At 40.2% G+C, this 25,749-nt stretch overlaps 1 protein-coding gene across 2 annotated transcripts in view; it reads right to left on the reverse strand.

Moving 5' to 3' along the window:
- Ralgapa2 (Ral GTPase activating protein catalytic alpha subunit 2) overlaps positions 1 to 25,749 on the reverse strand; it is a 269,644-nt gene that overhangs the window by 172,631 nt on the left and 71,264 nt on the right. Inside the window, exons 11-18 of one of the 2 annotated variants that reach the window (XM_029473906.1) lie at positions 22,363 to 22,530; positions 21,297 to 21,434; positions 18,491 to 18,639; positions 15,153 to 15,264; positions 12,181 to 12,418; positions 9,209 to 9,373; positions 5,992 to 6,132; positions 376 to 510 (exon numbers count right to left, since the gene is read on the reverse strand). In XM_029473906.1, the coding sequence (XP_029329766.1) occupies positions 376 to 510; positions 5,992 to 6,132; positions 9,209 to 9,373; positions 12,181 to 12,418; positions 15,153 to 15,264; positions 18,491 to 18,639; positions 21,297 to 21,434; positions 22,363 to 22,530 (1,246 nt within the window). The remainder of the gene's footprint in view (positions 1 to 375; positions 511 to 5,991; positions 6,133 to 9,208; positions 9,374 to 12,180; positions 12,419 to 15,152; positions 15,265 to 18,490; positions 18,640 to 21,296; positions 21,435 to 22,362; positions 22,531 to 25,749) is intronic. The other variant, XM_029473907.1, reaches the window with a different exon arrangement.

Below are 25,749 nucleotides of genomic sequence, written 5' to 3' on the forward strand. Positions count from 1 at the left end.
TTCCTTCCTTCCTTCTTCCCTTTCTCTCTCTCTCTCTCTCTCTCTCTCTCTCTCTCTCTCTCTCTCTCTCTCTCTCCCCCTCTCCCTCTCCCTCTCCCTCTCCCTCTCTCATTTAGAATAAATGTAATAAGCAATACTACCTGCTGCTTACCCCCATCCCAAGACAAAACCTATGGCTTTGTACTAATAACTGAGGACTCAGCCAGCCATAGGACAATTAGTCTCTGTACTTGGGAGGCAGAGACAGCAGGGACCTGCAAGTTCGAGGTCAGCCTAGTCAACAAACGGAGTCTTGGGCCTGCCACAGAAAAAGAGGGAGACCCTGTCCTCACAATTAATCCACCAGTTAAACAAACAACTGAAGCTTCCACATACCTTGAGAGGAGTCTGAGTACAGGCGCTCAGTGATGTCAGAGGTGCTGCTGCTCCGGGGCACCTGCTGCTGTCCTACCACAAGATAGTCACAGTCAGCTGCAGCGGTGCTCTCTGCCTGTTGGAACTCCTCCACTTCTGAAAGCATTAACACAAAACACACAGGACTGGGGGTGGAGATTATACAGACCATTTCACACTTAACTGATTTAAAACACTAAGTTTCAGATTTCTCTTTAGAAACTAGACTGTAAGGTAATCTGCGTGCACATCATCCATCTTCCTGCTCGTTATCAGTAACATTCCACTCTGTGAGTGAGTTTTTCTTAATTCCAGTCAACCTTCTGTTTTCCAGGTGAAGGAAGGGAGCAAGAGAAAATAACTCTGAGTCATTTGAAATCTCCCAGCAGGAAGGAAAGACTCAGCCGTGTAGGAAGTGCATAGATAAATAAGTAATACTTGAGGAGAGCACAACACTAAACTAAGATGAAAGGAAACAGGAATTCCAACTGGACTAGTTTTTCTAATAGATAATGTACAATGTGCAAAATAAACTGCTATTTAATACTCAGATTACAATGTACAAAGCTGAACTAGTCACTAAGCACAAAAATTATCTACATGGTATAAAGTGGAAAGCCAAAGACGAGCACTCAACATTAGATAAGCTTGCTAATACTTTACATCCTCTACTCCCTTGGAGAGTGGGTCCCCTGGTAGCCATTTCTAAAGTGCACAGTTCATTTGAATCTTTTAGGACCAGTCATGGCACCCTATCCCCCCGCCCCTTTCCACTCACAGCCCCAGGATTGTATCACCTTCTTCCTAGGTCACTTGAGTGGTCTGATAACTAGTCACCGGCTCCTTCTGTTTGTCATTTTCTACATGGCTGTCAGAGAGGCCTCTCTAAAATGAAGGTGTGACCATCTGCCATCACTCAACTCTGTGCTCACCTGCACTGTGTCACCCCTACCTCACACACCGATCCCTAATCACAGTGCAGGAGTTCCCACTCTCTGTAGTCTCAGCAACACTGATCCTCTTGGAACCTGCTTCCTTCTTCCTCCTGCACCACACTCCCCTCTGCTAATCTCAGCCCTGTTCTCTGCCTGTCATGCCCATGCTGCCCCAAGCATGTATACCTCTTGTTCTACATCCTGTATGCAAAGCCACTGCTCAGCTCCAAACTCACTGATGAGGTTAAAACAAAACAAAACAAAACTTCATATCCTATGTCACCATGTTTTCCAAAAATGAAAAAAATAAATCAGTTAAAGCCTTACTACATTTTAAACGGAGAGCTCCCAAGCTCTGCCTGTATTATCTAAACTGACTATGTCACCTGGTTGCTCAGCTGAAATGGAGAGTCACTGCCAATGGGTGATGCTCACCCCATGTGAAGTCCTCCCACCTGCATATAAGCCACAGTAAAGGTTCACTCCAGCAGAGGAGATGTGTGAACACAGGATGACTCTGGGATTTCCACAAGTGATTGCTGCTCTGCTTTTTTCTACCCAAATGAGAATTCCATTTTCTACTACACTAGTACATTACAAGGCCTCAAAACTATGAGCTTTGTGTGAGTCGTCATTATGAATCAAAGTTCCAACTAGACCATAGTTTAAAGATGGATGATAATGGGAACCTGAGAATAAAGACAGGCCAGGATGGCATGAAGGGGCAGTCTCATCTTTCTCAGGTCATCTTTGCCTTCTCTTGAGTATTTTTCCATAGAAGTCACACAAGGCATATGCACACACTGCAGTCTACCTATACATTCCAAAGCAAAGACTAGGCTCCCTACACTCTAGGACCAGGCCTTCCGGTTATCCTCTTACTCTATATCACAAGATGACAATACTCTATCTGTCACTCCTGAATCAGTAGAGGGAGCCCAAGAGCTTCCAAACTTCCTGAAAAATAATAATTGTGGACAGAGGGAAGAGAGGGTTTTTTTTCTTTTCTCTGAAGCCTGGTGCCAAATACTGGTGGATGCCAGTTTCTGAGTCCTGAGCAGAAGTAAATAAGAACTGAGCCAACTCTGGCAGCATCTTTGTAAAGATAAAGAACATCGCCATCTGGTGGGATGCAACACAGCCACAGCACCGTGGCTTCCAAATTAGAGTGTCCCCACTGGTCCTCAGCACAGCAGACGGAGGACACAGAGCCTGCTACCACCAGCTGTCTGCCTTCCCAAAAGGCAGGCCTAATACATCTTTTAAGGCTTTGTTTTTGCAAAACTGTTAAGAGGGACTTCTCAGATGGAGAAAATCCAAGCCTGCAGAAAGAACTGGAAATGGCAGGAATGGAAGAATGGGCGAGAGAAGCGGAAGTAAAGGAACAGCCACATTCCTTGCTGTGTGTTACACTGTATTCAGCAAGAGCTCTATACAAGGGACAGGAGAATGATGGTTTAACACCTTTTCCTTCCTAATGGGTCTCGGGCTCCCTCTGCTGGCACGTTGTTGTTGAAGAAAGTCCATGTTGGGCTAAGGCTGCTCCCATTCTACTGTGTCCATCTGAGTGGCTTTTTTTGTAACTAATGAAAATGATTTTACTACTGATATAAAATGTAAAGACACAGGATTGCCTATCAAACAAAAAAAAAAGGAATCTGAGTTACAAAACAATTGTGCAATAAATTTAGATTTGATACAGGATGTTTTAAATGTTACACAATTTTTGTTTAAATCACTTTGAAGAGCAGAATTCTGCCTCAGACTCAGTTCATTTATCCTCTGTGAAGTCTAATAACACTCGATCAAAAGCACTGACTTTCCTGTCTCTTGAGGATGTAGTTTCTCAACACCATTCCTAACCCACTGTTTTCTAAAGCTCCACTAAAACCATCAGCAAAATGATCATAAGGATCCGTGGCTTTTACCCCCACTGAGAAGAGTCAGCATGACTGAAGTAAATGTGTATGTTCTTCAGTTAACTTCTATTTTCTCCAGATGTCTGTCTACTTTTCATTCACTCTTTAATTATAGACTTCCTTATTTCATCTTATTAAATAAGCAAAAATTCTATGTTCCATTTATCCCTCATGTAAGGATGCACAAGCACAATTAGAATGTAAGGTCCTAGTTTAAAAAATACCACTGGTGATGCCAACTTGATCTCACAAAAGCCCAGGAGATGCTTTCCACTTAGCACTCTCCATGTCCACAAGGTCATCCTCCTGAGAGTAAGTTAGTCCAGGTCCTAACTGGAAGAACTTCATGGAGCTTGTGGAAAGACAGAGAGGCAGCTCAGCAAGGCCTCCCCTTAGGTCCCATATATTGGGATAAAGGAAGACAGTCTATCTGCTAGTTATAACCATTACAACATTCCCAAAAGAAAAAAGAAAAATCTACCCTTACATAGCATGCAAATGCTACAGACTGATAAATGTCCCAACAGAGAAAACAGTAACACTGCAAGACAAGCAGGAGGGACTGTTTTCAAGAAAGAGAGAGGGGACTCCCCAGCTGTCACAACTACTTCCGAGGTACACAGATTTCTCCCTACTCATATTAATGGAAGTGGGTCATTTTTACTCTTCCCAAATTTAAACACCATTTGCTTCCCACACCTCCAGATCTACTACCATTGCTTCTATTATTACAATTCTGGTGGGTTGACTCACACAGATTAGAAACCAAAACAAAGACTTCTGCCATAATAGAAACAAAACTAGCAACCACTGACACGGTGAAACTAAAAGAAAAGCAAAAAACAAAAAACAAAAACAAAAAACCTCAACTTGTAGCCAGCAAGAAGGAGAACTGAAATGACTTCCTTATCATTTAGCTGCAGCTTAGCAGTAGATTGCCATCCACTCAGAGGTACATCAGAACACAAACCATGCTGCAAATTACCAGCCAAGTAAAATGGATACTCACTTCTCTCAGCCTAGTCTACTGACGGGAAAGTCACAAAGGACAATGGTATCACACTAACTAATAAAGTACACCTGGAGTCAGACTGAGAAGGCACTCATTACTGTACCTGTCACATCAAATGGCAGTAGCAGTTTGTCCTTAAAGTCACCCTGCTATAAAAGCAGTGAAGATGGCAGAGATAGGGAGACACAGACCGGCTCCAGCCTGCTCCACTTTACAGGGCTATTTGCCCATCTGCACAATAGATCCTTAGGTCTGATCATCTTCTGGTATAGGCTGCTTTCAGTGAGGATAATGAGTAGGATCTCTGGCTTCTACCTACCAGGCAACCAAAAATGTCTCCAGATGTTGCCAAATCATTCCTAGTTGAGAGTCACTGCAGAAAGTCACTCAATTTCTGCTGGTGCCATGTATACACACACACACACACACACACACACACACACACACACACACACACGAAGAATTTGAGTGAATGAAAATATAACTCTGAATAAGAACAAAACTTTTACAAATGAAGATATTAATAGGAAGAATTTTTTTTCTGAGAACATATTCCAGAAAAACAAGTAAAAAAACTTAAATGTAACAGTATGGAAATAAAATAGAGAAAGAAATAAAACTTTTTACATTAAAGATTTCTTTTTGGTGTCAATTAGCCAAATATCTAGCAAATTCTTTCCAATGCCTCATTAATCACCTCAAAGAAGATGCCTTTCCTGGACAAGCTGATCCGCAAGCATTTACCACTCAGCAGCCACTTACCTGATAGTCCCCCCTTCCGATGCCAGCAGCCTTACTGTTTTCACATTCAGTGTTTACTAAAGAGAGTTTCTAAGCAACATTATAGTCCCCATTCTCAGTTAAAACTAACTTCTTCCCTCATGGTATTTTACTTCAGCTTTGATTTTATTTTGCCAAACTACAATGGTGCTATAGTGTCTGAGCTATAGAAACTGTACTCACACTATCTCCAGTACTGAAAACATCTTAATCTATATCAGAATTCAGAGCATAAAAGGAACATGAAAACATTTCCCTCTTAAGATATAATTCATCTTAAAAATCACTGAAAAATATCTCTTTGTAGATTTAATTATTCAACACATAAAATAAATTCCCTTTGAGAAGTGACTAGGCAAAACATGAGAAAACTAATTTTTGGTATTACAACACCCTCCTTTGTAACTGGCACAGCATGATTATACACAGTAGTAGGACACAGGGTGGCATCTTGATGCATGGACAATGTGGGAGAAGTGACATTGGACCAGGATAACTCATGTATCTATCACCCTCATCATTTACTTGACAAGTTCATTCAAAACACCCTACTCAGGCTATTTCAAGATATACAATAGATTATTACTAACTATATTCACCTTGCTGTGCTAGAGAAAAAATACACATAAACTTAATTCAGTTGAATTAACTGGGTGAAGTCTAAGAACAAATGTTTTGAAAATTAGCACTGGTTAGTTTTTTTTTTTTTTAATTAAAACCTCTATTATAGCCATGAATCTGATAACTAGTAGGATTGTAGAATTTTTGACTACCTAATAGCTACTAAACATGAACTACACAAAAACAACAATTAATATTTTTTGAAATTTAGCACAAGTGCAACAGACAGCCTTCTGAGTGTGACTGGGGGTAGTCATGAAGGAAACTCGGCCTGGGGCAGGAGGGAGAAGCCAGGGGATATGGATGGACACATGAGACAACAGTACAGTACCTGACAGCCTGTGAGAGCAAGAGGAGTAAGAGAGACCAGGTAAGAGAGCGCTCACGGTATGGAGGAGGAGCGGGACGCTTTTAGTAGCAGGCAAAGCCTCAGAGAGGTGGACACAGTTGCTGATAGACTGGCTTCGCTTAGCTTCCAGGAGAGATAAAGTAACATTATATCAGAGCACATCAAGAGCTTTTTCCACTTCTAAGTTCTTAAGGTGCTGTGTTCCCCCAAACATTTAAAGGAAGCCATTTTAGGCTTTAAAGAAATCAATAAAATGAGAGAACTAAATCAGTCTCTAAATACAGCCAACCACTGATGACTTAGAATGGTTATTCCATAAAAAGAACTAGTTTCATTTAAGAATGCTTCCTTTTGCTGCTGTGTATCAGAGAGCATCAGAATGATGTCTGGTTTGCTTGCTCAACGTCATCGTTATTACATTATCAACACATTAGTATCTCTTCCTAAAGGATACACATAACAAAGACCACAGTGAGAAAAGGAAAATCTGGTCCAAGACAGAAATTTTTCTATTACATCATAAATAATTCAGAAATTGATTTACTGAGAGCTGACTGTATTTAAAAGCTAATCATTTAGCATTTAGTATACAAGATATCCCCAAAGCTCATAAATATATGACTCAGTTATACATTTTATTTGATATACATGAAACCTATCTTTTTATATTGTATTTCACATTTAGTTGAGCAAAAGTTTCTTGGTATGAACTTTTGATTTTCTCATTGTTGGTTAAATAAACACTCAATAAAACAAACATGGAATGTGCTTCAGATACAGAAAAATATCCTTAAAATCCATAAAACCATCAGTGCTATCCTTAAAATAGAAATACAAATGATTATTTGTTATGTTGTTATTTTATGTACCTCTGCTAAGCATAAGTAAAACAAACCCTTATACAATGGTGGCACATTTAAACAAACTTTTTACTCTACTGTCCCTCCCCTGTCCCTTGCTATCAGCATTTCCAGTGATGAGATTACTATATAGTTCATGAATGTGTAATATAATATGTAAAGGGCAACAACCATGTAAATGTCAAAGTGTAGAAGATCTGTTTACCTCTGTATGCAGCCAGCATTTCATTTGAGCACTGTTTAAAATCTTTCCTTTTAGTAACCAAATGGTTATGCATTTTTCCAAAATAGATCAGCATAAATTTGACAAATAGTAAAATACTGGCTGTTTTATGTGGCGATTAAGACTCACTTTGATCACTCTGAGTCTGGATATCTGAATTCTCACCATCATTGACCCTGAGGGCCAGAGTTGTCTTGCCACGACAGGCCTCTTCAGTCACACTCTGATATCCTCCCTATAAAACCTGTTTCCCTGGTGTCAGCATCAGTGACAGCTTCTTTACCTAACTGAAATCTGCAAGGTGAACCGCTGTATGAAGATCTTAACTGCTCTCTTAATGACAGTAGAGAAACAAAGTCATTTTTGAGTGGCTATCCCATAATAATTCCTGCTAGCTGATACTAATTCCTCCTGAGAACATAGACAATGACCTCAGTGAGCTTATAAACTCACATAAATGCCTTCTATACACTCACACTGCAGGGAAATACTCTGGGCCTTGTTAAAAAAAAAACAGGAAAATAAAGCTGAGTAAAATCACCCATGTGTGTTACTTTTAATAAGCAGCAAGGAATACAAAAATCTTCAAAGACCATTAATAGGTAACAACAAATTCATAACATTTATCACTTTTAAATGCATAAAATACAATAGGAAATGCATATATATATATATTTATAAATACACACATGCATACATGTGTATATATAAAACACAAAGACTTATGTAACTTATGGTCCTCATTGTATTTCAAATATAAAACAGTTGCAGACTTTTAAAACGTAGTTAATTCTACAGAAGTCAACATTACAGTTTTAAAGTACATATTCTACAAATATCTTTACAAAACCTTTATAAATGGTTTGTCCAGTGTCACATGGCCCCTCAAATACCTAGAAGATCATTAAACAGAACCTGCCTTTCCTGAATGCTTTCTAAAGTATGCTGGTAAAGTATGCATATTCTACCACATTGTTGGTTTAAAATGTCTGGGGAAAATTAAGATTTGCAGTATCGTATGGAATATGCACGTATTTGTTGCTGATCAACATGTACAAATAAAATGCACTGTTTTTGAACTAGTGCTTATACTTGGAATTCAAGGGTGGTGAAGGCAGCATAAGTCTGCATGGCTTGGGAAGGACACTCACTGCCTTTGCCACATGCTCCTGAGTACTGGTACCCTGACAGAACCAGTGACAGACAGAATACTCAGGGTTGAACTGAGACGGGAATCAGTGGGCCTCCTCAGTAGTTCATGGTTTTAGGAATCAAGTTTCTCAGAAACAGAATGGAGGGGAACAACTAGAATAGGTGGTGCAAATAACTAAAAAGATAATTACCAGCAAATGCTAAGGCATAATAAGGAATGAGGAAGTTACGGTTAGAGAACAACAGACAAAAAAATGCCAACAGGATGGTAAACTATCTATATTAGGCTTCTAATCAGCAATGAAAATGTGTTATTTATCAAACATTTGTTTTATGGTCTGAGGATCCTGTTTATGCTTCTCTGAAGCTGTTGACTATCAACACCAATTGCATGGTTCTGCTGATGAAAGAAACTATCAAACACTAAGGTGCTATTGTTCCTATCCTACACCAGAGCACAGATGGAGAAGAGAACCTTACTATTCTCAAAGTGAATGCTAGCTTCCTTTCTAAAGACTTGTCTCTTGCCTTAGTAAAGCGTAATAGGCAGTCTGCTAGTCAGCAGGTTCTCCCTCAAGTACCAGTGCTAGCCCAAATGGGCTGTGAATGCAGCCTCTTTAGGCATAGGAAGATCTCTGCTTTCAAAGAAGCAAAAGATGAGAATGTGTCCATTCATTCCTAAGCCCATGTGTGTCCCCTCATTTTCTTAGCTGGAACTCTAAAAGGAACACCATCTGGTAATGACATCACCAAGCCTAAAGATGAATTTATTGTGTTCCTGTTCACAGTACAGATTATAGAAATAAAAAATAAAACCTGTGAACTGAGAAATAAGCAGATCAGAAAGTTTATAAAATATTAACACAGCTCATCTAATAAAAGGTTTACTGTTTAAATTCTGAATAGAAATTTAAATTTTTCTATAAATTCATTTAAATAATAATTAGATTTGTTAAATATTTACCAGTTGCTTTTTGACGGACAGTATTTCTTGCCTTCTCCACTCCTGGTGCTCCAGATGTGGTGGCGCTTCTGAATCTCATTGGCTCATTCACATCTGGATGGCTACGCCAGCTGAGAGAAAAGGATCTCCCAACAGCGGTTCCTTTTTGGGGTTCTAGGACACAACCTGAAAAATGGTAAGATTGTTACTCCTCATTTTACTGTGCCTAGGCTGATCAGCAAATGGTGTGTGTGTGTGTATGCATGCTATGTTACCAAGAGTCAAAAACTACCCTACATTACAGTAATTCACCACTAGCAGAGTCTCTACTTAAGAACCCCTTTCTTATGCTACAATTTAGGAAACTATGTCAGTACCCTAAAAATACTTGCCGAAGGATTTTTAATCTCCAACAGTTTCATACAAACTCTATCTGCACAGTATTTCCTTCAACATGCAAAAGTAGATATTAAACAATCTTCTCAATGTAAGAACAATGTCATCTGAACTTATGCCCGTTCCTGTGGTACTTTAAAAACCATTACTTACAGGCCAAAAACTTTAAAGTCCTGGTTTTAAAATGGCTTCTGAAGACTCCAACCCAGCTACAAACCCCACAGAGACCCGTGTATACTTGGTCAAATGGGCAAGTTAATGAAAATCTACAAATAATTTAAAATCTCATTTTAGAAAAGTTTCAAAAACAATGTGGTCTTTGATTTGACTTCCCTTTCCTCATGGTCTTCTAGTCAAATATTTTAAAGAAAGGTCAAAGCCCCAAAAGAAATACAGAAGGAAAAGGAATAAGACATTTAGGAGATTTTTTTGCTCAGATTAATAATGAAGAACAGATACAACTTGTGGCTTGTTTTTACACTAAGTTTCCTTGGTGTGTAGCTTCTGTTTTCACTAATTTAGTGCTTAGGCCCATATTTGTATAATAAATATTTAAATTACTTTTTTGACTAAGGTGATAAAATTAAGATGTTTATCATGGTCATTATTTAAATAATTTGCTCCTATCTCTCTGGAAAACAGCACTTTTGAAGTGGTTTAACTTTCCATTGCTAGTTTATATCTTCATAGGACTGTGTTTATAAACTAGGTAGGAAAAAAGTACTTTAGGATGCAGTGTGTCCCACACATGTGGAGATGTTCCTGTGAGTGATCGTGTGTGTGTGTGTGTGTGTATTTAAACACCTTCAGGATGTAGGAAACACACTTATTTTGAAAAAGTAAGTGGTACTTTGTATCTCAGCTCTTCCCCTTCAGCAGAGAAAACTCTCCTCTAGACTGAGAAGCACTGTCTTAGGTAGCCAGTCTCCTGCAGATAGTATCGTGATACTTCCAGGGCCTAGTTCACATGGAAACCTCAGACATGCAAGAGATAAGGATTTCTAGTCTAGTATGTATTTCTAAAATACAATTCTGTTTAGCTTCAAATATGGAGAAAAAGTGACCTGTTGCTAAAGCTATGTTAAAACATTACTGTGCCGTGTCATTAAAATCTAAACTGTAATTAAGCCATTCTACTGGAAAGCTATGAACATAAGCTACTTTGCTTTGGCTTGCTGCTTGCTTTTACTAACTGGGGCTTTGGCAAGTCATTCTCAGCCTGCAATGAATACATGATAAGCCAGTCCCTAGCCCATTTATATGGTTAGCTCGTCACTAGAACTAGTTCACATCTCTCTGTATCCACATCCTTTGTTCTCACAGTGACTCTGGACTTCATTACGTGACTTACTTTGGTAATAAGACTGAAGATGTGAGACCTTAAAATTTTATTTCTATAACATTATATTAACAACCATGTGCCAACCTGCTGAATTATGAAACGTGTGTGTAGCCCAGTCACACTCACTGCCCTGGCTGACAGCCAGTCAGTTCCTAGAATCAGAGCACTCTAAGTGGCCACACAGCACTAAGAGAATCAAATGAAAATGGGAATTAGCAATGGCAGAGTCTGCAACCCACGTTATCAACTCATAAAATCATGGTCTAAATAACTGAATGGTTAAGCTACTTACTACATTTTAAGGTGATTTGTCACATAGCAAAGGCCAACTGAGACAGTCTACAAAAGGTTACTACTACTAAAACATAATCTATTATCAAACATACGTAGCTTGGCAAAGCTTTGAAGGAAAGAGGCCTTCAAGGTCTCAGAACCAAGTGAAATTACTTATCACCCACAGAAATGTCTGCATTCTGTGACTCTCTTTGCTATAACCCTGAGAAGGTGCCTCTCTATTTCCCCAGGAAGCCCACGAGCCTACCAGGCATTCTGCTGTTTAACCACACCTATAGCCACTTCCTACTTGGTCCAGTTTGTTTCTGTATTTGCTATGTACTGTATGCATTTGAACGAACACATTTGAGTCTTTACAATATAAGTGAATAGACAAGTTAACTCAAGTGCCACAGTCCTTAGGAACTGTAACAGTGACAAGAGGGTGCCACTGTCATCTCCAACAGAGACTCCCATTATTTCACAACTCAAAACTATCACTTTTACTTCCTCAGGTCTTAAAACAGTTTGACCTAAAAACACAATAAAGCCAAAATGGCTCCCATCTCATGCACTTGGAATTTTTCCACACGTTCTAGGCAGCATGCATCTTAGCAGTGTAGCATTTGGGCTGGACTTGCCTGGCTTTGATGTCTGTCTTCGCCACTTCTTTCCTAAGCCACCCTGACTGACTGAATCACTATAAGGTCTTTGTATTTTTCGTTTTCTGTCTCTGACACAGCTGTAACTAAAAGAGCTACCATAAGGGTGAAGACCATGTAGAAAGCACTGGTCACTGTTACTCCTCTCAGTAATTTTCTCTGTTGTCTTCCACAGTCTCTTTAGTTATCAGTTAAGGGGACAAAGTAATAGGCACAATCTAACAGCAGCATTGAAAATGACACGAGGCAGCTGGTTCAGCTCGCACTAAAAGCTTAGGTCCACACATGAGCACTCTCTCACCCGGTACCTCTGCTCTTACCTTTGCCACGCTGCTTCTTCTCCTTTTGTTCACTTAACTTATCTAGAGGTAGGTTTGTCATTTCTACTCCATACACAGTTCTCGCAAGCACGGCTGTCAAGGAATCCATGATGTTAGACCATTCAGTGATGAGTTCCTCCCATTCCGTAAGGGATGACAGCACCCTGAGAAAGTCATCCCAGAGCTCGCGAGAAATGTACACACAGAGGTTTGCTCGGATCCAAGCCACAATAAGTGTCTGAAACCAACCAAATTTATGATTTTTAACAAACAAAAAATTAAAATAACATTACTTTGGACCACCTGTATCTAGGATTTGAATTATGGTAACAAGTTATCTGAGGAAATATTATTCTAAAGTCCATGGCTAACACTGCTGTTGTCAGTAAGAAGACAAAACATCTCTGTCCAGCTATCTCAAACACCTTCCTGTATGTGTTGTCTAAGCCCCCATGTGCTGCATGACTTTGAGCAGCTGAGACTGCTGCAGAATTCAAAGACACCTCACTGAATGAGACTGCCTTCACCGTCAGCCAGGAGACCTTCAGTCTAGCAACACATACCCAGCTTCACCGCCTTCTGAGAGGCACACCTACTCCTGCTCGAGGTTTCTTCCCAGAACCTTGTGCTTCAGACCTACATCCTCCAATTCGTCCTTGCCTTAAAAACCACACGCTCTCCTGGAAGTAGACTCTCTTCTGCTTATGGCCCTTTCCCTCCTCTGTCACAGTCAAATTTTCCCACTCCATCATCTCCCAGACATCTGACTCTGGATTTTTCCATCTGACAGCTCTCCTGCTGCTTGGGTTTTGTTTATCCATTTTTATAGCTCCACCACCCACTAAATGCTGTGTATGCTTTTGTCTTCATGGCCGGAGCTGACTACTTTGCTAGTTTATCCTTTCCTGGTTAGCCACCTGCTTTACAGAGAACCCATCATCATAAAAGGAAGTCAATTACTAATTACTATTTTTTTAATAGTAGGTCCATTTTATTATTAGGCCAATATTTTGTTACATGAAGATTATTAATTTTATTGTGATTATGCTTTTTGGTAATGGGCTTGAACTTCTGAAGACAGGAGTTAAAAATGTATAGACAGAAACTGGCATTTTAGTCTGAATAAAAATACTCAGTAAAATACTAATAGTAATAAAGTGGACCCAATATTAGATGAACAGACGTAATCTGTTCATCTAAGGAGGAGAGGACAGAGACGGCTGAAGTCACTTGCCATCACCTCCCATTGCCACAGTCCTGGTAGCAGGAACAAAGCCAGATGAATGTCTTGGTGTAGTGAGATGCCAAGACTGGAAATCACTTTACTAAGTATAAAATAAGAAATAAAGAGATGATGTAGTGACACATGTCTTTAATCCCAGCCCTTGTGGGGCAGAAACAGGCAAATGTTTATAAGTTCAAAGCCAGCCTGGTCTACATAGTAAGTTCTAGGCCAGGTGAGACCTTCTCTGAAATAAGCAGAAAGAACGAAGCTGACTTCTTTCACTTTATAGAATTTGTCATAGACAGTGTCACAAGCATGTATACAGATCTATGAATCACCAACAAAATTCGCAACAGCACTTGAACATAGTGGAACATCCTCAAAGACAGGAAGCACTGGACATAAAAGCAGGATAGCCTCCTAATTGACTATGCTTTTCCAAACAGAAGAGGGAAAGTGATAGTCCCGGCACTAGGTTGTGCCACTAAGTTGGGCTGAGTCCTGGAGAAAGTCAGCAGGCCTTTCTGGAGTTACACTTCTCATAAACGCAAACCAGTGGGTCAGCGTACATCAAGGGTCCCTCAGCATTGATGTTCAGTGTTTAATCAGGCACAGCTCAGCACTTGAGCCACAAGGATATACCTTGCCTCACGGACTTCTTCTCTTACAACTGATAACCAACCACACCCTCTCCTACCCTGACTCTCAGGGACATTAAACACTGCCAAGTGCTGGATCCTAGTGCAGACAGAGAGGTGAGGCTTTCTGATCACCTTCAGACTATGACAACAGGTACCACCTGAGGCACCCACCTGTTACTTGGTAAATATTTTTAAATGAGATAAATTCCACCATTCTTAAAAGAAACTTTATTAACCTAGATTATCTACAGAACAGAGGGAAAATAAACACTACAGGAAGAGTTGGAAAAGAGAAAAGGCTAACGGCAACGTAAAATTTCCTTACCCTCTACGAGTTCTTTACAAATATAAAACACACACACTCTTCACACACACACACACACACACACACACACACACATACATACACACACACATACAAGTATCTGGACATTTCTGTCTGTATGACAAATGACACATGACAGTACAGGAACATCAGCAAACCAGGTTGGACTATTGCAAACAAAACAAACCTCACATAGGCATAGTATAATGACACAAGCCTATAATTCTAGCACTAGAAAGGCTGATGCAATAGAATTGAGAGTTTGGACCAACCCAGGCTCATTGTACAGCCTGGACTTAGAAAAAAAGATCAAATAAAAAAGAATGTGTAGGCCTATCCCATTTACCCATGAGCTAGGTAGGCAAAGTAGTCAAAGGAAGAGAGAATCGATGAGGCAAGGGAGTATGTGCCAATTCCTTCTGCGACCTCTACATACACCATCTGTACTACACATACACTCTTCATATATATCAGTCAAGATCTAGGAACTGGTGAAGAGGATGTTTCCTTCCTCAACCATCACTTCAGCTCATCGTGTTCCTGACTATCAAACTAAGCAAACTCTCAAGCAAACAAAGAGGAAGAGAATGGCAGAGAAGGAAGCCTAAAAACAAAACTCTAACTGGAAAACAGATCACAACTTTTAGGACAATGCTAAGAAGGAATTTTTCTAAAAATGTAAAGTTAATTTGATATAACTTGTAAATTTTTCAGTAATTAAAACTAATTTGCCAAGCCTACTTTAATTCTACACTTGCAGCATGTAATAAAAAAGACTTACCCTGAAGAGCAACCCTGCCAAGCTCTGGGCAAACAAGTCCTTTACATGCTTATCCTTTGGCTTCTGCATGACAGCTTCTGTTATCCTGAGAAGGATTTGCAACATCTGCTCCCTGGGCCACCCAAAATAAAAGCTCATATTAATAATCACATCTCCAAAGCCCTTTGTAGGTATGAGATCTCTGCAATCAGCAACACATGTTGTTTGGGAGTATTAAAATTCTAAGTTCCAGTTAGAGAATAAGCATCTTATTTTAATCAACATAAACTACTTGGTGTTGCCACAGTTCTACAGCATGCTTTGCACATCCATGCTAATTGGCAGGATGACATCTTCCAGGCATCTTCCCAACCTGACTTTTCTCCTCTAAGAAAGGCGAGCAAGACGGTTTTCTCCAGTTGAGCCAGCACATCAGGGCTGAAGCCAGCACTCACTGAAGGAATAGATGAGCCTGTCTGAACTTATACGGTACCCTGGCATTCTCCATCATTATGTTACTTAACCTGGGTAGCTTCCCTTCTGACTTTGTGATAGAAAACATAACTGGCTCTTGGCTTTAATATGAGGACATAGGCAATCAATACCACTACTTGACTGTGGTTCCTGCAGAAGACAGGAGGGGTTTAGAAAGGTCAGGACTGAACACTCATGGGCAGAGCATTTGTGCTTGGCAGATCCTGCTTATACCAACAGTGAACACATGGGATGGCTGCGGTCACCATAGCTCAGTCATCATGTGCTACTGTAGTCTTACAGAAGAGGGCTTTACATAATAGGCTTAAAGAATTAACACAGTACTGCTAATTATGACAATCAGTGTTTAAAACAGCAGAGGATCATTTTTTTTCTTTCTTACATAGCCAAGTTGTGTTTCTCATACCCTTGGACTCAGTGGGGATGGAGAACACATTATCTTTTGTAGAGAGAAGTCCACTCTCATTTGGTTTCTGTAAAGATTTGAGCTCTAACCATTTGTTTACCTTCACTACTTTCTTCTTGCTCTTTGTACACTCTAGTGAAAAGTAAGCAAAGAATACAACAAAGCAAAGTGGTCCAGACCAGAGAAAGAGATGTGTGGGAAGTGGTTTCTTTTCTCCTGTTTCTGTACAGTAGACACATGATGCAAATTCTTAGCCTTCTCATGCTACAATGACCTCTGGAGACTTACTCTGGGTTCTCTTGTTATTTGGCTCCATTGGGCTTTAGTCTTGGTTTAATTGTTTGGCAACATCGATTCTCACAGCACTCTTTTCCATCTGGCTACTTGTTTAGCACTGTCAGAGATTTGAAATATGTAGGAGAAAGACAAATGTACCACCTGATCTAGACACATGTACACACATGTACACAGTGCAGGACAGAAGGTCTGAAGAGAAAAAGTGGGAAAAGAAATGACAGAGCTGGGGCCCAGAAAGATGGCTCAGTGGTTAAGAGCACTGACTGCTCTTCCAGAGGTCCTGAGTTCAATTCCCAGCAACCACATGGCTCACAACCATCTGTAATGAGGTCTGATGCCTTCTTCTGGTGTGTCTGAAGGGAGCAATGGTGATGTACTCATATGCATAAAATAAATAAATAAATGTTTAAAAAAGGAAGAAAGACAGAAAGAAAGACAGAAAGAAAGACAGAAAGAAAGACAGAAAGAAAGACAGAAAGAAAGACAGACAGACAGACAGACAGACAGACAGACAGAAAGAAAGAAAGAAAGAAAGAAAGAAAGAAAGAAAAGAAAAGAAAAGAAAAGAAAGAAATTACAGAGTTAGAAGTGTCCTGCCACTCACAGCCAGGATATCCAGTTCCCTGTCCCTAGTCCCTGTCATAATGGAGCTTTGGTTATTTGGTGCACTTCTGTGTGCTCACAGTAGATGCTCAGGCATTAACTGCCAAATGGAAAGAAAAGAAACAGAGAGGAAGGGAGGAAAGAGGAAGAAAGAAAGGAGAGGAGGAAAGAGGGGAGGGGGAGCATGAGGCATTTGAATTTAAATATGTAGAAAATCCAGGCAGCAAACCGTGACCCCTTTCTATGCTCTACCATGTTTAGTTACTGTTTGTATTTCCACAATTGTCTTTTTATAATTTTATCTGGAAATCTCTAAATTACCAAAGGGGGGGGGGACAGTTGCTTTATTTTACTTCCTAGAATTATAAAATGTGTAATGTATACAGATCTCATAGCTTTCTAAGAAAAGAAACAAAAAATACTCTTCACACAGCTGTGGTGCCAGGAGCATCATCCAGCTGAAAGCATATCTCATGGGGTGCTTCTGACTGCTGTGAGAGGGGACGGGGTTTACATCACACTGTGCATTGCTGTAATGTTTCCAAACTTAGCTACTGCACTTGATGGAAATACTAATTTAAAAGACCGGGAAAGGTGACCTTGTAATTTACACTTTCAAATTCCCATTTTGATACTTATTTGTAAACTTCTGCAAGGCACAATTCTTCTGATCCCACCCTTCTCTCTTCTTGGTGGCCTGTGGCCTCTGACAGCTCACTCTTGCCTTATTTGGGGGCTTCTCACCCACTGTGGACAGACACCTTGTACAACACCAATAGTGCTGGCTCTAGGACACCCATAAGATAGGTGTGGTCCTGGGAAAATTTCCAATACAGAAGGGTGTCACTGCCACGGGACCTCAGTGAAGAATTACAGGTGGCTAAGTGTGATGAACACACCCAGGGCAGACCTAGAGGCATTTCTAAGACTGGCTGCTGGTGAAGACATTGGGGATGAGGGAAGCATGGCTCAGAGCTTGCTGCTCTGCCACTGAGAACACCGAGGGCAATGTGGACACTATGGGAGACAGGATGGAAGACATCTAACATTTTACCCTTGAACACACAATTAATAGAAAAACAGCAAAGAAAAAAGAGAAGGAAAACTCAGGACACACTTTTGACTGCACTCTTCTGTCACTCTGACTACATAGATTTTTAAAAAATAGTTTTTCCAAGGTAGATTCACAATAACAAGTTGAAGGAATAAAATTCAAGTTTATAGTACTTCAGGACACTACCAAACTTTGCTCTTATAAAGAATCATACTGTAAAGCCCATACTACTTATCATAAAACTGTCTAATAAGTATGAAGTGGGAAATCTACTACAGAGTAACATAACACTACCTTCTGTACATGAGCATCTTTAAAAACAATCATGAAAATAAACTAATTATCCAAGTGCTGGGTACCCCCCTTGCCACATTTCACACAAGGGGCTGATGCTCACCTTTTTGCCAGTTTTGAGAAGACATTAGATAAATGGAAACCTTAAAACTTTAATTATACTGAAAAGCAAAGGCAGCTGTTTTAGATGTTAATCTGAAGGAAACTTACCATGTCTTTTGATTCATTGTAAGCTCCATTATCATCCGCCGAAAAATAATCAGAACAGCTTTAGAGGCGTCTACTTGTTCTCTCAGGAGCATGGGAACTTCGGCACAGGGTTCCAGCAAAAAGACATTTGCAGCATTCGTAAGAAAGACCTTAAAGCCAACAATTTTACATTAGAAAATACAATTAACCATCTACATCTGAGAAAAGTTTGCCTACAGATAATATTACCTTCCTTCTACCAATGAATCCTTCTGGGTTACTTCCACAGACTACTTCAATACAGCAAATGGCACCAACACATGCTCCAGGTATTATGGCCCACCCCTTCGGCTTGCCTAGGTGTATACCTAGAAGGCCTTTCCCCGCTACTCCATATAGACAGTGTTACTTTAGCCATGAGTCATAAAAGATTTGAATTTGTTATATCTTTCAACAGTAACAACAAAACAACAACAATAATTAAAAATAACAAAAACTAAGACCACTGTATCAGGGTGACAAGGTCTGGGATGCAAAAGTCACAGAAGAGCCCTGTGGCTAGGCAACAGAGCTATAACTTTTTCCAAAGTGAATTTAAGACATCAAGTTGGAGGAGTAAGAATCAATTTATAGGAAACCCATTCGATGCTGATAGAAGCTCACAGCACAGCACATGAACCCTGCTTCCTGGTGGAATATTGTTAGTGTCCTTGAGAGGCGTTAAGAACTGAATAGTGGTGTACCTGGAAACACACAATGTCACATGGACATGCTGCATCTTCTAGAATCAGGCCTTTTTTTTGCACGTGTATGTATGTCAGGGGTGTGTGTATGTGTGTGTGTATGCTGCTGAGGGGATGGGGGCTGAACATATGGACATGAGAAGTTGACATCAGGTATCTTTCTCAATCCGTCTACATCTTACACAGTGAAGCAGGCTCTCTCCCTGAACTTAAAACTAATTTTTTCTGTGTCTGTCCAGTTAACTTAATCCAGGGATTTCCCTACAGTTATAGGTGAGCTGGGCAGCCCACCTGGCTTCTAGAAACTCCAGTCTTCACATAGTGTAGTTTTACAGCTGAGCCATCTCTCCAGCCCCAGGGCTTTTTTTTTTTTTTTTTTTTAAATAGGAGAAATCTATTATGTAGCAAGAAATAATAGTCTCAGTAAACTCTTAAGATGAAAGCACATTATAAGAGTCAGCTGGCTACTCTATGCTCTGCCCCAGATCTCTGAGGTCCAAGGTCTCTGTCCTGTGGCACTACAGCTGACTCAGGTCCTCAGAGAGTAAATTACTATAGTGAAAGAAAATGGTAGCATTCATAAGGATGATGCTAGTGGCCCAGAAACTTCAGATATTCATTGTTCTTAACTTGGTAATAAAAGAGGATAGGATTGGGGCTAGAGAGATGGCTCAGTGGTTAAGAGCACTGACTGCTCTTCCAGAGGTCCTGGGTTCAATTCCCAGCACCCACATGGAGATTCACAACCATCTGTAACTCCAGTTTCAGATAATCAAATGCCCTTTTCTGGCATGCCTATGGTGCACAGATATACATTTAACCAAAAGATTTGTACACATAAGATAAAAATTAAAAAGAAACATAAATCAGATGGGTTCTATCTATCTGCACATTTAGCCTTTTGTAGGTCTTCTTTAGATTAAACAGTATAAGCACTGAAGCTGTGGGAACAAACCCAGCTTCTCTGGCTTTTCAGTACAGGAAATCCTAAATAAAATCATAGGCTGATCAGACAGGTTCAAATCAACATACTCAAAAAAAAACAAAAAAAAACAAAAAAAAACTATGACAACTTCTACAACTTAAAACCTTTATAAAATTAAACGTCCCAATTTCATAGAAAAAAATCACTAGTCATCACTACCAGATAAAAGCACAATGTGGATTTGAATAAGAAAAGGAGGACAAAGAGTTTTCTGGTTAAAAAACTATAGCAGTCTTAGTGACAATGTCTTTATAGGAGTAAACCACAAATAACATAACACAAAAGGTTTTAATTTCATGTGTTGTTTTCTTAAATTTGAAAATCCTGCCCACTCCCAATTAAGTCTTCCTATACTGCACTTTTACTTTTAATAATAGCTTCAAAAGACCAACACAGGAATACTTATCAGTATATTGGCATTGGATAAGGGAACAACAATCAAAATTATGTCCAATTTGTACTCATCCCAATCAGCAGTAAAAAATGCTATCTTATCAGACCTCCTTCTAGCCTCTTTCCCCAAGAACAACCACTCAAGAGACAAGTTACTGAATACAATGAGAACAAAAACAATTGAAATCCTGTTGCTTTTCAAGCTGTAGAGCTACTGGAGGACTGCAGTCCATATGAAAGGAGAGAGCGACAGGATACAAGGACCCCTCCAAGTATCTGTGTCAAGGTCACAGGCTATAAACATGAGCTGCAGCAAGTTTCTCTGATTTACATGAGTAAAATCATCTTTCCTTTCTTTAAGATTTATTTTATTTGTATTTCTGTCTCTCTCTCTGCGTGTGATGTGCACGTGCGTGTGTGTGAAAATCCAAGTAACTATTCAGATGTGCTTGTGTGCTTGGAAGATACTTTCAGGTACAAATCATATACATTTCACAGTCAGTATAAAATAATCCTTTTTAAAAAGCCTGCAACCAGTTTCATGTCTTTTTTAAATAAAAAAAAAATATTTTCCACTTGCAGATGAGAAGAAAAACTTAAGGCCTCTTTAATGCCTAGTGCTCAAAATTCCAGTACATGTCATATGACATCATTCTAATTATGTCTTCTCCACCTGGCCATCTTTGTGTCCCCAACGGCAGCATACCTGCAACATAGCTTGGGCCCCAGCTTTCACATTTGTGTTGTCCTCCTCTGTCACACATCCTCTGCTCATGGCACTTGTGAAGGAATACGTGCGTCCCCAACTGGATGACCGTTTATGACCAGAACTTTCAGATGAGGCCTTCAGAAGATAACAATCCATTAACCAAGTAGAAGAAGCCTAAGTTTCCATGCTCAGCTCCTTCACTCTGCTCAGCACTCAAGCCCCAGCATTCAAGGTGGTCTCAGCCCTCAGTATATCCTAGGAGAGCCAAGTGGGCCTGATGCTGGGACACAGAAATTCTACTTGCTTATTGATTGATCTGACTTCTTAGCTAACTACTAAAATGATTTCACCAATATTGAAACATCAAAATAACAGAATCAGTATAAACACTTAAGTTTTAGTCTGTGGCTAAAAATTTTAAATATTGAAAATTAATTTAATCAGGAAGATAAATATAATTTTGGTTCCTTTTGTTCTTGGGATGTTTTGTGACGTCACTACATTTCTTTAGGCCTGAGTTTGGAAGAGGACAGTGCCTCCTGCAGGAAGGCCACACTCAATGCTGCTGACACCCCAGAGATGCTAACCTTTACTCTGCTCAGCTTTTCAAATATTTAATACAGATTTCTTTTGCACAGTTAATGGCAAAAGACAAATCTGGCAAAATATTCTATGTTTAATTTTTTCCAACAACTATTTATTTAAACGAATCAAGGAGAGGCCATCAGCTTCTCAGTCTCATAGAGAGAATTGTAAAATGTGAGAAAGCAGTGTCTTGCAACAGTGTCTAAGAAAGTAGCAGTGTGTGTGTGTGTGTGTGTGTGTGTGTGTGTGTGTGTGTGGATGTGTGGATGTGTTTTCCTAGTCTAACTGTAAAGGAGACAACTGCCCAACAAAGATGGAGCATGAACGCTGCTTTTTAGGAATGCCCTCACAGAACCTAACAACCTGAGAGTGTCACCTAAAGGCCTGCCTTCATGGGCAGGGTGGGACCCTTGGCTGAGCTGGTTTACTTTGCCAAGATGTACGTACCCTCTACTCAGAGGCCAAGTGATAATGTTACCTCCTTGGAGTCAGTCTCTGAAAGTCCTAATTTGTCAGCATCTTCTTGAGCAACATCCTTTTTATCTGGTTCCTCCATGAACACAGGTTTGTTCTGGAGGATCCATTTCCTATACACTTGAACTACTTTTCTTGTTACAGATATCTCACAGGAAGGCAACAAAAATGCCTAGAAAGAAAAAAAAAAAAACCTCTTTAATGACACATAAGCTCAGATTACAGACATTTCCATCACCCACTTCAGAAACATTTAACTTGTACAGACACACTTTTGTACACACCACTTATCTGAAGAAAAAAAGACATCTTCATAATTAGCCCAGAAAAATAATGAAGACTCAAAGATCTTTTTGTCTTCCAGGTAGGTATTTAAATTGTCTATGTATAATAATTATAACCAAACTTGTAAGTTTTCTCAAAAACAAAACAAACGGCAATGGTTTGTAAAGTAATCGACTGGCTGTGGTGGGGACAGGAGCTGGCTGCACTTATCTGCGCTCAGGTGAGCCATGCTGGGAGCTGGAATTGGCCTGCTGGGGTAGAAGCTGGAGACTGCTAAAAGTACAGCCTCTTCTTGCTTATTTTGCCCTTTTCTTCTGCTTCCCTCGTCTTCTTTCCATCTCACCTTTGTTCCTTCCTCCCTACTTCCTTCTCACACACTTTTCTACATTTATTAGAACACCAAGTACAGCCGCAAATGTTAACCAAGTGGCCACTTGTAACACTGCACATTTGTTAGAACTTAAAATCAAAACAAACAAACAGCAATAACAACAACCACAATAACACCATACGTATATATGCACAGGCCAGAAGTCAACACTGGCTGGCTTTTTCAATTGTTTCACCTTCTTATTTTATCAAAAAAGATCTTTCACTGAATTTAGAACTTGGCTATTTGTCTAGACTAGCTGATCAAGAAACCACAGAGGTCTTCCTACGTCCACTTCCCAGTGCTAGAATCACAGGCACAGGGCACACTTTATTTCATGGGTACTGGGAATCTGAGCACTTCACTAAATGAACCATCTCTCAGCCAATGAAATTTTTAATATTAAGAAATTAATTTTTTATGTATTTGTGATTTAATACGACTAAAAAAAGACTTGAAGAGGAAATGCATTTGCCTGCTGTATCTCAAATTTAGGACCTAGTTCTATATGCAAGGTAGGCAGGAAGGACCCTACCTACCCCACACTCAAACGACTACTTTTCAGACAAGACCACTGAGTCACAGGAAACCAGAGATAATTCCCAAGGTTACAAAGTGACTTCCCAGACTTGTTTTAATACCACCCCTAAGTTTCACAACAAAGAACCTAAAGACAGGCAGCTATCACTGCAGCATTGGTGCATAAGATAGAGAGATGCCCAGAGTGGCAGCCAGATCACATCAAATTCCAGAACACAGGAATCAGCATTATCAAATGATTTTTAAAAAATGAATCAGTATTCTGCCGTGTAACTCAATAAACATAAGAGATTAAGACAAAGTACGTGTTGTTTTATTTATTCTTCCTGGGTTTTAAAAAATTATCACATTTCCCTCTTCCCCTCCCTGTCCCCTTTCCACCCAGGTTCCTCCCCCCCACACACACACATCTCCCGTGATTGCTTTCTTCTTCCTCCCAAGTGGGTATTGGGTGAGCGAACAGGACTGAAGCCCTGAGGGCCAGCATAAAGAATGGAAACAGGCAACCTTGAGAGGTAGGAGGTGGGAGGGGGGTTCTAGAATGTACCAGAGACCTGGGAGGTGAGATACTCTCAGGATTCAAAAGGAGGGACCTTAGATGAAATGCCCTACAGTGGGGAGAGAGAACTTGTAGAGTCCACTTTCAGTAGAAAGGCAGGGCATCAAGTTTAAGGATAGGGTTGCCATCCCACAGTCAAAAACTGAAAGAACTGCAGGGACAAAAATGGAGAAGAGCCTGAGGAAAAGGAGGCCCAAATTGGGATCCAGCTCAAGGGCAAGCCCGAAGGCCTGACACTGATGCTATGATGTGCTTACAGACAGAAGCCAAGCATGACTGCCCTCTGAGAGGCCCAACAATCAGCTGAAGAGTTAGATGCAGATTTTTACACCCAACCAGTGAACAGAAGCCAGTGACCCCTGTAGTTGAATTAGGGAAAGGCTGGAAGAAGCTGAAGAGGAGGGTGACCCCATAGGAAGACCAGCAGTCTCAGCTAACCTGGACCCCCGAGATCTTTCAGACATTGAGCCACCAACCAGGCAGCATTCACCAGCTGATATGAGGTCCTCAACACATATACAGCAGAGGACTGCTGGGTTTGGACTCAGACAGAGAAGATGCACCTAACCTTTGAGGGACTTGAGGCCCTAGGGAGTGAGGAGATCTGGTGGGATGGTGGTGAGGGGTAGGGATATTCTCTTGGAGACAAGGGGAGGGGGAGGGGGTATGGTATGTGGAACAGTGAGAGGGTGGACTGGGACGGGGATAAAGTCTGGACTGTAAAAATAGATTAAAGAATAAATTTTAAAAAAAGAAAAGAAAATACATAAAAGAAAAACATTATCACACAAATAAAATTAAGAAATTTTCACACTGATGCTATTAACAGTGACTATATTTGCTTTATTACATATGTATCTGTCAACCCACTCCTCTAGCCTTCCTTTAACCCATTCTATTTCTTCCGCACTTTATTGGCTCATTCAATCTATAAACACTTTAGACTCTATCTCTAAAGTCTGGTAATTGCTTATTGTACATTATTTAGAAAAACTTTACAAAAAAGAAAATACAGAGACTACTAAATCAACTGAGGAATCTAACTCTGAAATAAAGACATAGCATATTAGCCTCCTCACAGAGAGCAAGGAATAGTTCTTGAATAGGGGAAAATTAAATTATTTTTAAAATATCTCTACCAACAGTCACAACAATATGATATATAACATGCCACTAAATATTATTGGAAATATGCTGTCATTTTGAATTAACTCACAACTTAAAAAAAGTGATCCACTGAATAGAAAATCTAGATACCAGGTATATTAGAACCTGAAGTAAATTAAATCTGAAAACAAAACAATCCAGGTTAAAAGCTGTGTGTGTGGAGGTTGGGCAGACGCTAAAGTGGAAACTGAGAGAAACACAAGGGAAATCTAGAACACAGAGGAGAAAAGGAAGCAGAGTAAGAAGGATGGGGAGCTGGGGAGTGCCACAGCATGGCCATCAGATGGGGAGCTGGGGAGTGCCACGGCATGGCCATCAGATGGGGAACTGGGGAGTACCACGGCATGGCCATCAGATGGGGAGCTGGGGAGTACCACGGCATGGCCATCAGATGGGGAGCTGGGGAGTGCCACGGCATGGCCATCAGATGGGGAGCTGGGGAGTGCCACGGCATGGCCATCAGATGGGGA

The sequence above is a fragment of the Mus caroli genome, chromosome 2 (assembly GCF_900094665.2).
Source record: "Mus caroli chromosome 2, CAROLI_EIJ_v1.1, whole genome shotgun sequence".
NCBI lineage: Eukaryota > Metazoa > Chordata > Mammalia > Rodentia > Muridae > Mus > Mus caroli.